The sequence below is a fragment of the Hyla sarda genome, chromosome 2, assembly GCF_029499605.1.
Source record: "Hyla sarda isolate aHylSar1 chromosome 2, aHylSar1.hap1, whole genome shotgun sequence".
NCBI classification, from domain to species: Eukaryota; Metazoa; Chordata; class Amphibia; order Anura; family Hylidae; genus Hyla; species Hyla sarda.
The window spans coordinates 255089859-255103972 of NC_079190.1; the positions used below are offsets into that span (position 1 = coordinate 255089859).

At 38.7% G+C, this 14114-nt stretch overlaps 1 protein-coding gene across 2 annotated transcripts in view; it reads right to left on the reverse strand.

The window, feature by feature from the left end:
- The window catches only part of CSMD2 (CUB and Sushi multiple domains 2), a 1018208-nt gene that overhangs the window by 152644 nt on the left and 851450 nt on the right, over positions 1-14114 (reverse strand). For both annotated transcript variants that reach the window (XM_056557006.1, XM_056557007.1), the window contains 2 exons: positions 3381-3583; positions 700-891 (listed from right to left, as the gene is read on the reverse strand). In XM_056557006.1, coding sequence (XP_056412981.1) covers positions 700-891; positions 3381-3583 — 395 coding nt within the window. The remainder of the gene's footprint in view (positions 1-699; positions 892-3380; positions 3584-14114) is intronic.

Consider the following 14114-nt stretch of genomic DNA (forward strand, 5'->3'; position numbering starts at 1 on the left):
GATTTATCCGTCATCAGACAGGAAGGGGTTAAAGTGTCCCTGTCAAAAAAAATAACAAAAAACTTTTGACATATCACAGAGACATGTGCTTAAGCTCTTTTTGGAGGGTTCCATAGACTTATAATAGGGCAGTTTATTGAAGTCATTCCTCCTTCATCTTTTCTTAACTTTCATAAGTATAATCAGGGGTCAAGTCCTGGCAAAAAAGTGTGGGAACTCACTCAAGATTTCCACTCAAAGGCTAATCCTGCAAGGCCCTCCAATATTGGTATCTGATTTTGCTCCCCAGGACAAAAAGGTCTGGTGTTTGTTTCCCTTTGTTTTTCATGACCCTTAGGCTGTTCATAGTCTATCGCCTGTAAATCATACTCAAACTATTGTTTCCTATGGGTCATACCGGACTTATGTCTGGTCAAAGTCTGATCCACCATGCTGGATTTTTTTGTCAACTGTGGCTGACAAACCAAGTGTTTGGCATGATCGTAAAAGGAATGGGACCGATCAGGGCTTGGCCCCTTTATCCAAGAGCTCCATTACAGCTTAAAATAATCAAATTGCTAAGTGATAATACAACAGGAAAGGTTGATTAAAAAACTAAAGCTAATAAAAACATAAGAATAGCAATATTTCTCATAGCAATATTAAATTATATCAAACAAAAAATGGTTTGGCTGTTATAGGAACTGTGGTCTATCTTACCAATGCAGACTGGAGGATTGGGGTTCCAATAAAACCTGTCTGCAATCTGAACACAGTTGATCTTGGCTTCACCTTCTAAAAGGTATCCTGGGTCACACTGGAACACAATGGAGTCCCCAGCATCACGACTGTCCCCACTGCGGCTTCCATTTTGAGGTATTCCGGGATCATTACAGGAAGTAGCTGTGGTAACTGGGTAAAGAAAACAGGCTTGTAAAGGCCATTTTCTCCTCTATGCACATGTGTTCATGTGGTGGCCTTTAAAACTAGTAAGAAGACATGCCTATAGGTAAAATGAATCTGTCCAAGTCATCTCATTTAAACCATTAAAGGGGTACTCCACCGGCCAGCGTTCGGAAGTAAAATATTCCGAATGCTGTTTTTGCACTGTGGGGGTCGGCCACGCCCCTCGCAACATCATGGTCACAACCCCTCAATGCAAGTCTATGGCAGGGGGTGTGACAGCCGTCACGCCCCCTCCCTTAGACTTGCATTGAGGGGGCGTAACCGTGATGTCACAAGAGGCGTGACCGACCCCCACAGCGTGAAAACAGCGTTCGGAACATTTACTTCCGAACGCTGGCCAGTGGAGTACCCCTTTAAGACCAAGCTTTTCATAAATCACGCATGAAAACTAGTAACTTTGCTGTTAACATCTATTCATTGCAAGCCCAATTGCTCTGTGTAGTAATGAGATCTGTACCTTAAAGAATAAAATAAATTAACTACCACAATAAGGACGACCAGGATTGGTCATTAAATGCTTTATAATGTTCCCTGCTGGAGAATACATCAACCCACTATGAGTTATCTTGGTTATCTTGTCTAGCTGATGAGCATCAATGACCCTACGCGACAGCTCGGAGTACATTCGGTAAGCAGATAATACATTTCACCTCTATTTGCAGTGGCTTATAACGTGGGCATAGATTCAATTTATTGGAGACAATACTAAACCATAATGTCTACAATGAGATGAGCGAGGGATGGGGGACAATCATCTCCAACTTTCAGCACGCTATCATTTCTACATTAAAAGGTGCAGGTTCAGCAGGGAGGGGAGCCTGTCAGAGGCTAAACGCCTGATTAGCTTTCTAATCTAATCTGATATTAGAGAAACATTATTTTCTCGCTCTTTCAAGAGGCCTGTGCTTTTTTTTATGGTCTTCAGGGAGAAGGAGACACTTGATGGTAATAAGTTCATGAATATAATTTGTGTGAAAAGAAAACCTTATGCATGCTAACATCTGGAGGAGATGGGTCATTGTAAACAAGGGAATAAAAAACATACAGTACATCCATATAGCATAGTATATAAATCACACACTCATTATAGAATATTACTATAGAGAATAATGGTTTTCCTCCTTACATGCCTAAAGATGGGCTACAGTTCCCTGCACAGCTATGTAGTTGGGAAAAGAGAAAATTAAATCAGCACTGTGCGCCCTTCATCCTCAGTATCATTGGGGTCCTAGAGGTCAGACCCCCACCATTCATAGAGTTCTGGCAATATTATGGAGAAAGTGCAGTAGCAGTCCGGCATCCCCTGGATTAATGACAGGACCAGGACCAGTTGGGCGATACCCTGTAGAAGGGCCTGACTAGTGAATGTCACAGTAATTTAACAGGAAATTGCCCCTCATTGCCTGGATGCTTTCTTATGTAGCTATAAAGGAGATAATATAAGACACTGACACATATGTGGCATTTAAAGGGGTACTCCACTGGAAAAAATGTTTTTACATCAACATCAATTCAACATCAACATCAACATCAATATAAAATCCCATCCCTTCCCCAATATTGCGCCACACCCCTACCCTTCAATTCCCTGGTTGAACTTGATGGACATATGTCTTTTTTTGACCGTACTAACTATGTAACTGGTGCCAGAAAGTTACAAAGATTTGTAAATTACTTCTATTTAAAAATCTTAATCCTTCCAGTACTTTTCAGCTGCTGTATGAACCACAGGAACTTCTTTTCTTTTTGAATTTCCTTTCTGTCTGACCACAGTGCTCTCTGCTGACACCTTTCTCTGTATAAGGAACTGTCCGGAGCAGGATAGGTTTGCTATGGGGATTTGCTCCTATTCTGGACAGTTCTTAAAATGGACAGAGATGTCAGCAGAGAGCACTGTGGTCAGACAGAAAGGAAATTCAAAAATAAAAGAACTTCCTGTGGAGCATACAGCAGCTGATAAGTCCTGGAAGGATTAAGATTTTTAAATAGAAGTCATTTACAAATCTGTTTAACTTTGATTTAAAAAAAAAATATTTTTTTTGGCAGAGTACCCCTTTAAACAAAACCTGAGTGGGCTCCTTTCCAGTATTCTTTGTTTATAGAGTTCTTAGGTGGTAACAAAGTATTATGATGTTTTATCAATCATTTTATCGGAAACAAAGATCAATGTATTCATTATAAATAAACATTTCCAGATATAAGTTACTTTTCTAGTTCTGATTATATATATTGAAAAGTCACTGTCACAAATGGTCTGTTTCATTGCGTCATCAAAAATAAGCATTCATTCCTAAGCAACCAAAAATTAAGATGACGGAGAAGATATTAGATATTAGAAGATAGTATATCTTTAAAGTATAAACATTGTTACTTTTTCCAAGCAAGTAATAGTAAACATATAATAGCAGTTTCGGTTTTTCTTATCCAGCTCTTACCTGAGTAATGGATGGAAAATCCTTGTTTGCTGGTGAAGAAGTCAGTATTGAATTGCAAAGTTACAGAACTGAAAGTGCTGTGTATGTCCGGAGGCAAAGTGGAACCGCTCAACTCCTTCATGAGAATACCACTCTCCATAGACCCATCCCATATCCTCAGAACATCATGAACGTCCTCAGTGTGGAAAACAGTGAAGTGTAATCTACGATAGAAGCATCAAGAGTTATATTGGTATAAGAGTGTACAATACAACCTCCAAGCAGCCAGGTGTTAATACAATAGATGGCAGACATAAAAAATAAGCATGTTCCTATTATTTCTTCTTCTAAGGATCTATGGAAATTGCATAGGCTGCTACTTACTTAATCCAGACTTTTTGTGGTATATTGGCATATACAGTCCACATAAAGGCCACAAAGACACTCTTGGCCTATGTCTGACTAATGGACCCCTAAATACACATTAATCCTAAGATTATGCATTGCGCACCCAGTCTAACAGATCATTATTGAATTTAAAGGGTTTTCTGGGCTCATATGATTGATGGCCTATCCTTAGAATATGCTATTAATGGCTGGCCAGTGGGATACCCACACCCAGCACCACTGAAGATCAGCTTTTTGGGACAGCCAAAACAGAGCTGGAAGTTGTACAGCCTTCATTGTATAGTAGAATTCTGGTAGAGGTATACTTGGCACCACTTGCACTTCATGTGTAGAAACCGGAACTAGTGCAAGCACAGCCCATGGAAGCTGAACTGTGTCCCTCGGGTGCTGACACGCAGATAATAGATATAGTAATGTAATATACAATATGCAGACAAAAGAATGCGGAGCACTCACCAGGATCTTCTTGAAGGTGCTTCTTTAGTGTTCTTAAAAACATGCGGGATTGAACATGCAGGGGAGCAGATGGATAGGACGTGGGGGTAGCGTGCTACCCCCGCATGCTGTCCATCTACTCCTTGGCATGTTCAACCCCACATGTTCTGAAGAACAATAAAGAAGCACCTTCAAGAAGATCCTGGTGAGTGCTCCGCATTCTTTTGTCTGCATATTGTAAGCATCATTGTATAGTGGTGCATCTAGTTACTACAGCTCAGCTCCCAGTGAAATGACACTTGAGACACTGCTTTAGATTATAATTGAAATAAAGTGCACAAATGAAATCTAAAATGATAATAAATATAGTGTCACAGTCATATATAAACACAATATAATGATGTGCAGTATGATATGGAATTCAATATCATAAATGTATCTATTTTTCCAAGTCTTACACCACTATCTTACATAAACATATTTGCAAGGAATGTTAGAGATATTTACTAGGACATTTAGCTGCTTAACAATGCATCACAATTGTAACCTTTCTTTTCTAATATGGTACAATATTAGCTATTGTCACATGAAAGCACTTGGACATCTAGATCATTGGGTATTTGGGCAGTACCTCTTGTAACAGAGAATAATGCACTAATGATTTAAAATACAGTGAAACCTTAAGATGAAATCTGGTCTAGGTAAGGGGATGGTCTTCTCAAAGAGGTGGAGATGTTTTCACGGTATTTATCTTTCTATTTCTAACAGTTTTCTAACTATCTCTCTAACAATTATTTTTTATTTTCCTAATATCTATCTATTTATTATCTATCTATCTATCAATCATCTATTATCTATCTATTACATATTATCTATCTATCAATCAATCAATCATCTATTATCTATCTATTATATATTATCTATCTATCTATATATTATCTATCTATCTATCTACCCATTTATCTATGTATCATCCATCTATCTACTGTATCTTTCAGATATCTATGTATATCTATCTACATATCTATCTATTATTTATCAAACTACTGTATGTAACTACTTAATATCTCTTTCAATCTTTATTTTATATCTAACTATCAAACTATCCTTGTGTATTACTCTTATTATTCAATTATCATGGTAAGTCACTATATGTCAGTGCTACCAGTTATAGTGCTTATCTCTACTACATCTCCCATAGCTGCTCCACTGCTGCTATACCTTGACCATCTGAGGATGTTAAAGGGGTACTCCGGTGGAAAACATTTTTCTGGTGCCAGAAAGTTAAACAGATTTGTAAATTACTTCTATTAAAAAATTTTTTTACCCTTCCAGTACATATTAGCAGCTGTATGCTACAAAGGAAATTCTTTTCTTTTTGAATTTCTTTTTTGTCTTGTCCACAGTGCTCTTTGCTGACAACTGATGCCCATATCAGGAACTGTCCAGAGCAGGAGAAAATCCCCATTGCAAACCTATGCTGCTCTGTTCAGTTCCTGACACGGACAGAGGTGTCAGCAGAAAGCACTGGAAAAGACAAAAAATAAATTAAAAAAGAAAATAATTTCCTCTGTAGTATACAGCAGCTAATAAGTACTGAAAGTATTAAGATTTTTAAATAGAAGTAATTTACAAATCTGGTTAACTTTCTGCCACCAGTTCATAAAAAATGTACCCCTTTAATGTCAGTCTATATTACAACATTATATGCTTGCCTTTTTAGTTTGGCTACATACTCCCCACACAGACTTTTGTCAAAATGTTCCCATTATGAGCTAAAACTGAATGATCTATTTCAGTCCTGGTAGTATTTTTTCTTTTCATCTTACATGTAATACCAATGCCCTGCTAAGTGAAACAATGATTTCAAGACTCAGTTTTTTGAGTGCACACAAGGGAAGCCTTTGACAAAGGGCTTCCTAACATCACATGAGAAATTAAAAAGCCATTGTGGTTGTGTGTTATTACACTGTGTCAGATCTGGGCTAGCTTTGTCATTCATTAGCATACATTGTACTCTATTTGCATTTATATAGGACTTTTATCCAAAATTGCATCCAACTGTGCTGTACAATCTCAGACAGAGCAAAGGGGATTTCAGAGATCAGCTTTAGCACAGGCGGTGAAATGAAAACCACAGATTCAAATAGACAGCCTGCTAACTACCTGCCCCCAGCCTGTCCCTTCCACCCTGGGTGACAGTGACACTCAGCCATTAGGGACTCTCTGACCGAGTCTGTCCTCCGTGGTGATGCATGACAGTGACAGAGCGAGAAGGGCCTGCAATGAACATGTGTCCTGTGTCTATAGTGACAGTGATAGGCTGGAAGCATTCTGTCTGTACCACACATATGTACTGCTCCATAAGAAGACAAGACTGGACATCTACAGAATCCTCTTCTGCTAGATGACAAGCATAGCAATGTAACCAAATTCTAAGATTTCATAAGAACAAAAAATAGAAATTGATGAAATATAAATGTCCAATTAAATAATTAACAATAATACATATTGAGATTTTATATAAATCATCAAAAAATATTCATTATTACAGAAGAAAGAAGAGACTACTGTTTTTTATGATTAGGATTGTAATAAGTAGCAATACAGATTGATCAGCAATAACAATAAAACCAATTCCAGGTGAAGTGAATAACATTGATCAACTCGTCACAATGGCAACTGATAAGGGGTGGGATATTTTAGCAAGCAAGTGAATATTCAATTTTTATATGTTCCAAAAAGAAAGGACTTGTTGGGTGTCCCCTGCATGTATGGGGCTAGTATGCACCAAAAGCGGTGGAAGGAAGGAAACTGGCAAACTGACAACATGGCCATGAGCCACGAAGGGTAGTTTTTATGTGTGGTTGGCAAAGAATATCCTCTTGGTCTTGTCCTACAAAAGCCTATGTTAGCACACATTACTTCAAAGGTTAAAGGGGTATTCCAGGCAAAAACTTTTTTTTATATATATCAACTGGCTCCGGAAAGTTAAACAGATTTGTAAATTACTTCTATTAAAAAATCTTAATCCTTCCAATAGTTATTAGCTTCTGAAGTTTTCTGTCTAACTGCTCAATGATGATGTCACGTCCCGGGAGCTGTGCATGATGGGAGAATATCCCTTGCATGATGGGAGAATATCCCCATAGGAGCTGCACAGCTCCCGGGACGTGAGCCATCAGAAAGCAGTTAGACAGAAAACAGGAACTCAACTTCAGAAGCTAATAACTATTGGAAGGATTAAGATTTTTTTAATAGAAGTAATTTACAAATCTTTGTGAGGTAGAAACAGAGTCCAGCACTGCTGTGGTGGAAACTGGCTGATTGTGAGCGCAGGTTTGAAAGCAAACCAAACAATACCGGGGTGCTCAGTCTAAGTAGCACAGACCATCCAGAAACCAACAGGTATAGAAATGAAGACGACACTCACCCAGGTACGTTGTGCTGACAGTTTCTTTATTTCATTTCATCCATAAATTTGTGCAGGGAGGTGCAGTGTCAGGCAGGTGTTAGCGGCAGGAACGCTGGAGCTCACGCTGTGCCATCGCGCTGTGAGCTCCAGCGTTCCTGCCGCTAACACCTGCCTGACACTGCACCTCCCTGCACAAATTTATGGATGAAATGAAATAAAGAAACTGTCAGCAAAACGTACCTGGGTGAGTGCCCTCTTCATTTCTATACCTGTTAATTTACAAATCTGTTTAACTTTCCGGAGCCAGTTGATATTTAAAAAAAAGTTTTGGCCTGGAACACCCCTTTAATGGTGTTTTTACATAAAAGGTCTCAAAAACACAGTAAATCACATCTTGCTTGTCTGCATACAGTCTAGTTAGAGTTCTTAGGCAGACCTCTGTCCAATGCCAAAAGCTCCTACAATAGGCATGTCAGCTTTAGAACTTGACCATGGCTGGGTGATTGTGTGCTGCTTACCTAGTACAGAGACGACACCAATATGCACTATGGGAAGAAGACAAACAGGCAGAGGCAATGTGATAATCTGGTTAATGTTCTGCTGCCCCTCCCTAAACATTGTTATAGACCAGATATAACCCATTCATGCAAACACTACACCCCAATGGCAGTGTCTTCTTTTGTCAGGATAATGCACACTGCTGTCCTGCAAACCTTGTTCATAAATGGTTTGAGATAGACACAGGAAGGTGGAAGCTGAGGTTGTGCTGTCGAGGAAGGAAGGTAGGTCCAAGATTGTAGTAGAAAATACTTCTGTGCATGTAACATGAGCATGCAACGCGTTTCAAAACCAATCCGTTTTTTTCATCAGGCATGATCACACAGGAGCCTCACACAAAGTCTTGAGCGATCACAGGGTCTGTAAGTTGTGCAAGCCTTGCACAACTTACAGACTCTCTGACCACTCGAGTCTTTGTGTGAGGCTCCAATTTGATCACGCCAGATGAAAAAACGGATTGTTTTTTAAATGTGTTGCATGCTCATGTTACATGTATAAAAGTATCAACACGTGTTACATGTATAAAAGTATTTGCTACTACAATCTTGGACCTTCCTTCCTCGACAGTGCGACATCAGCTTCCACCTTCCTGTGTGTATCTCCGCCCTCTACTGTCTTCACGCCTGCTAGCCTGCGTGGGAAGTCACTGCAGTCGACATCATCATGAGTGTTGTGCCTTTCAAGCACAACACAGCTAGTTGAGCGAGTTTTTGACGGGACCTCCACCTATCGTATTTCCATTGTTGATTCCACACAGGGAGTGCTCCGTGTGCTTTGTTTTTTGTTTTTTTTATAAAGGGTTTGAGGAACACAACAAAGATTTAATGGTGTTGACCTGGCCTCTCATTTCCATCAAGCATCAGGGATGTGCTGGAACAACATGTCTATTCCATGGACGGCTTATCTTGCAAATTAAACAATCATATGCTAACGTAAAAAACCAGATGCCAAGGGGCATGGTATATTTTGGCTATGTTTACATACTGTAAAATCTAAATATGATTATCTAATTTTTTTAAAATATTTTTTTTATTTAATGAGGTATATATTAAAGTCTGGAAATAGAAATGTGTCTATCTATCTATCTATCTATCTATCAGTGCACATATTGGTATAAAAAAAAGGCTATAATTCCAACATAATATAATACATTAGATTAAAAAAAAGACCTATTTTTATATCTATTTTCTGATGTTTTATTTTATTTTACAATGTGTGAACATGCCCTAAGGCCACACAATATTAAGGGTTCTTCACCTAAACCGCCTTTTAACCCCTTAAGGACGCAGGACGTAAATGTACGTCCTGGTGAGGTGGTACTTAACACACCAGGACGTACATTTACGTCCTAAGCATAACCGCGGGCATCGGAGCGATGCCCGTGTCATGCGCGGCTGATCCCGGCTGCTGATAGCAGCCAGGGACCCGCCGGCAATGGCCGACGCCCGCGATCTCGCGGGCGTCCGCCATTAACCCCTCAGGTGCCGGGATCAATACAGATCCCGGCATCTGCGGCAGTTCGCGATTAAAATGAACGATCGGATCGCCCGCAGCGCTGCTGCGGGGATCCGATCATTCATAACGCCGCACGGAGGTCCCCTCACCTTCCTCCGTGCGGCTCCCGGCGTCTTCTGCTCTGGTCTGTGATCGAGCAGACCAGAGCAGGAGATGACCGATAATACTGATCTGTTCTATGTCCTATACATAGAACAGATCAGTATTAGCAATCATGGTATTGCTATGAATAGTCCCCTATGGGGACTATTCAAGTGTAAAAAAAAATGTAAAAAAATGTAAAAGTAAAAGTAAAAAAAAAGTGAAAAATCCCCTCCCCCAATAAAAAAGTAAAACGTCCGTTTTTTCCTATTTTACCCCCAAAAAGCGTAAAAAAACATTTTTTATAGACATATTTGGTATCGCCGCGTGCGTAAATGTCCGAACTATTAAAATAAAATGTTAATGATCCCGTACGGTGAACGGCGTGAACGAAAAAAAATTAAAAAAGTCCAAAATTCCTACTTTTTTAATACATTTTATTAAAAAAAATTATAAAAAATGTATTAAAAGTTTTTTATATGCAAATGTGGTATCAAAAAAAAGTACAGATCATGGCGCAAAAAATGAGCCCCCATTCCGCCGCTTATACGGAAAAATAAAAAAGTTATAGGTCATCAAAATAAAGGGATTATAAACGTACTAATTTGGTTAAAAAGTTTGTGATTTTTTTTAAGCACAACAATAATATAAAAGTATATAATAATGGGTATCATTTTAATCGTATTGACCCTCAGAATAAAGAACACATGTCATTTTTACCAGAAATTGTACGGCGTGAAAACAAAACCTTCCAAAATTAGCAAAATTGCGTTTTTCGTTTTAATTTCCCCACAAAAATAGTGTTTTTTGGTTGCGTCGTACATTTAATGATATAATGAGTGATGTTATTACAAAGGACAACTGGTCGCGCAAAAAACAAGCCCTCATACTAGTCTGTGGATGAAAATATAAAAGAGTTATGATTTTTAGAAGGCGAGGAGGAAAAAATGAAAACGTAAAAATTAAATTGTCTGAGTCCTTAAGGCCAAAATGGGCTGAGTCCTTAAGGGGTTAAAGAAATTTAAGCCATGCTATGTTTGTGTTCTTGCTTATCTTCTGTACATAATAATGTATGAATAATTCCTTTTAAAGGGGAACTCCACCCTAGACATCTTATGCCCTATCCAAAGGATAGGGGATAAGATGTCAGATCGCAGGGGTCCCCTCAATGCAAGTCTATGGGAGGGGGCGTGATGGGAGTCACGCCCCCTCCCATAGACTTGCATTGAGGGGCGGGGCATGACGTCACATGGGGGCAGAGTCGTGACGTCACGCTCTTCCGCAAGTCGGGATCCGAAGCCTCCAGCGTTGCCGGAAGCCGTTGAGGTGGGTGCGGGAGCCGAGATTCCGGGGGTCCCCAGCAGCGGGACCCCCTCGATCTGACATCTTATCCCCTATCCTTTGGATGGGGGATAAGATGTCTAGGGGCTGAGTACCCCTTTAAACCAAGAATTCCAAGAAAAAACTTAGCAGCTTTATTTTACATGAAAGTTCCATTTTACAATTCAGACAATTACAGTTATGATAACTGTCACTGTCACATGACCATGACAATTAGAAGTGAATGATAAAATAGATATTGGGAATGAATTCTGAAAAACTCAATAAAAAAGTATCCCATCGGATAAGGCTTATTAGAAGTTGTTTTGCCCAGTAAAGCTGTTATGTTATTCTTTTCACAATGCAAGCTAGGCTGATAAGGGTTACCATCAATGGCAGGAAATAAGGTGTGAAGGAGAGAAATTCAGATTGTGTCTTCGCCAGACCATAACACTATGTGAAATGAACCAGTGACAGGGAACAGAGGGTGATAGATTATACACCGATAACCAGCACAGATACTCTCTGAACTCTGAGTGGAACAATTCATTTACAGGTTCCCATGGAAGAATCTTCTGGGAGAGTTGAGAATAAACATATTTCTATCATCCGCTGTTTTGAAAGATTGTTCTGGTTTTTATCGTAAAAAAAAATGCAGTAAATCTTCCAGCTCCATATAAAAAGAGCAACTGACAGGAAACATAAAAAATTGCTGCAGCCAGACCGGCTTAAGGGTATGCGCACACACAGGAAAAGATATGGCCATATGTATTTACAGCCATATTTTCAGCTGTAAAAGCGGACAATTTATTTTTTTGTGCCCAATTTTTGGCTGTTAAGGTTCAATTTTCACTAGTTGTTTGTAAAATAAACTAAACAAAAAAAACTGCCCTGTCACTTTGCCTTCCTAAGATGTAATTTTTGTGGTATTTTCTTTTTTAAATAAGAGATCTTAGTTTTGGTGTTTTATCCTTTGACATTTTTTCCCAACGTTTTTATCATGACGAGTCATGTGGTTCTTTTATCATGTAAGTCAAGGATTTCTTTTAAAGAAAAGGGGGAAAAAAATGCCAGAAAAAATGCTAATGCAGAACCCTCATGATGGTTTTTATTTATTTATTTATTTTTGGTTGTTGCTCCCCTAGACTTCTATGGGAGTGAAACACCAAGGTATTATCCAAAAATAAAATAAAAAAGCATAGTCTCAGCATGCTGCAATTTTGAAAAAACAAGCACAAAGCCGTAGAAAAACAATAAAAAAGATAACTGGAAAAAATGTTAAAAGAAAAAACGCCAAGTGGGTTCAGTGTTTCATAAATTCCATAAGTTGACTATGCTGTTGTATACTGCTAAATAGGCATACCTTTCACAATGCATTTATTTGTAGAATGTGAGTCAAGGTAAAATGAATTATGCTTTTTGGCATCAGCAGAATCTGTTTAATCTGTTAATGTATATTTTACCATCTACAAGTGTATAAAACATATAGATTAAATGTGAACAAAAACATAGTGTGAATCCAGCCTTACACTCCTCTCAAATTCCTATCCCTATCCTTCCACTTTTTTTGCTGTAGGTTGAGCTCCTCATCCTCCAGCATTGGTGTGGAAAGAACTAAGCCCTTCCTTTAGATAACCAGCAAGTGGCTCCTTTTGCTGCAGTGCATAATAATATATATAGCATCACAAACACAACAGGAGGCAAAACTCTATATTATAAAATGTAACAGGAATGGTAAACGGTACAAGGCTAGAAAACTGATCACCTGCAGCAAGACATCTGGTGGTGGCGAAGCAGGTGGAAAAGAAAGGCACTGGGGAGTCATGGTCTGAGTGTTTAGACAGAAGATCAACCTCAAATTCGATGTCATATGTGAACAGTGGTGGCTGTCTGCTTTCTACTATACAAACCCTTGTCTCTTCAGTTATTTTGTCTATTTGCTTTAATCGTCAATGACAAGAAGTAGTATAGTACATGCAGTGATAGTCGTAGTCTTGGCAGCTGAATAGGTACCTGTATAGTTTAGTATAGGATGGCCTTCAACATCATATACTGGGAGTTATCATATTCACTGCTGTGGCAAATAAGCAATCACTGCACATTCCCTGTAATCCAACTAGCCACATAGAAACAATACAGCTTGTGCTTTACATCTGCGTACCACGGCAGGACCACTGTGGTGGCTATAATAAGTAACTAAATACGAATTAACTAAATGCAAAGAAGGGCATATAAGATATAAAAGAAGGAGTATCTGGAAAACACTGCAATAAATAAATGTATTTGAAAAAATTGTGCAACTTCTCATAATGGAATAGTTTAAGTAGGAAAACTGAGATGGTAATAACCCTTTAACAGGTACCTGTTGAAATCAATGAGTGTCCTTTGTGGAGACTGCTTTAATAAGCATTCGTCCTTCATTCATTAATGTACCTGACTTTAACCTATAGACTGGGTCTCACCAACTAGAACATGGTAATACTGGGGCTTTATGACTGGTCATTGTAATTGTAATCATTATTGATTCTGGGTAATTACTGTTAATAGTTAATTTCTAATACGTTAATAGAATAATTATATCTATCCAATGACATTTTTGTGAATAGTAAACATAGGACATCTACTGTTTCCTTATATCTTTTGTAAATGAATATGTGGCCAGGTAATATCATCTTCACTATTACATGCCACTGGATTCAGCTCTGCTACGTTGCATCACCTTGAGGCTGAAAATTTCAGAAGGAGCTTGCATTGTGCCATGAACATAGTAACATAGTTCATAAGGTTGAAAAAAGACCAGAGTCCATCAAGGTCATCCTAAAATCTTAATAAGTCCCTACTGAGTTGATCCAGATGAAGGCAAAAAAACCCTCATACTTGAGGTAAAAATTCCTCCCCGACTCCAAATATGGCAGAATGGTCAGAATAAATTCCTGGATCAATGTTCTGTCCCTATAATTCTAGAATCCATAACATGTAATGTTATTATTCTCCAAAAATGCATCCAGACCCCTTTTAAATTA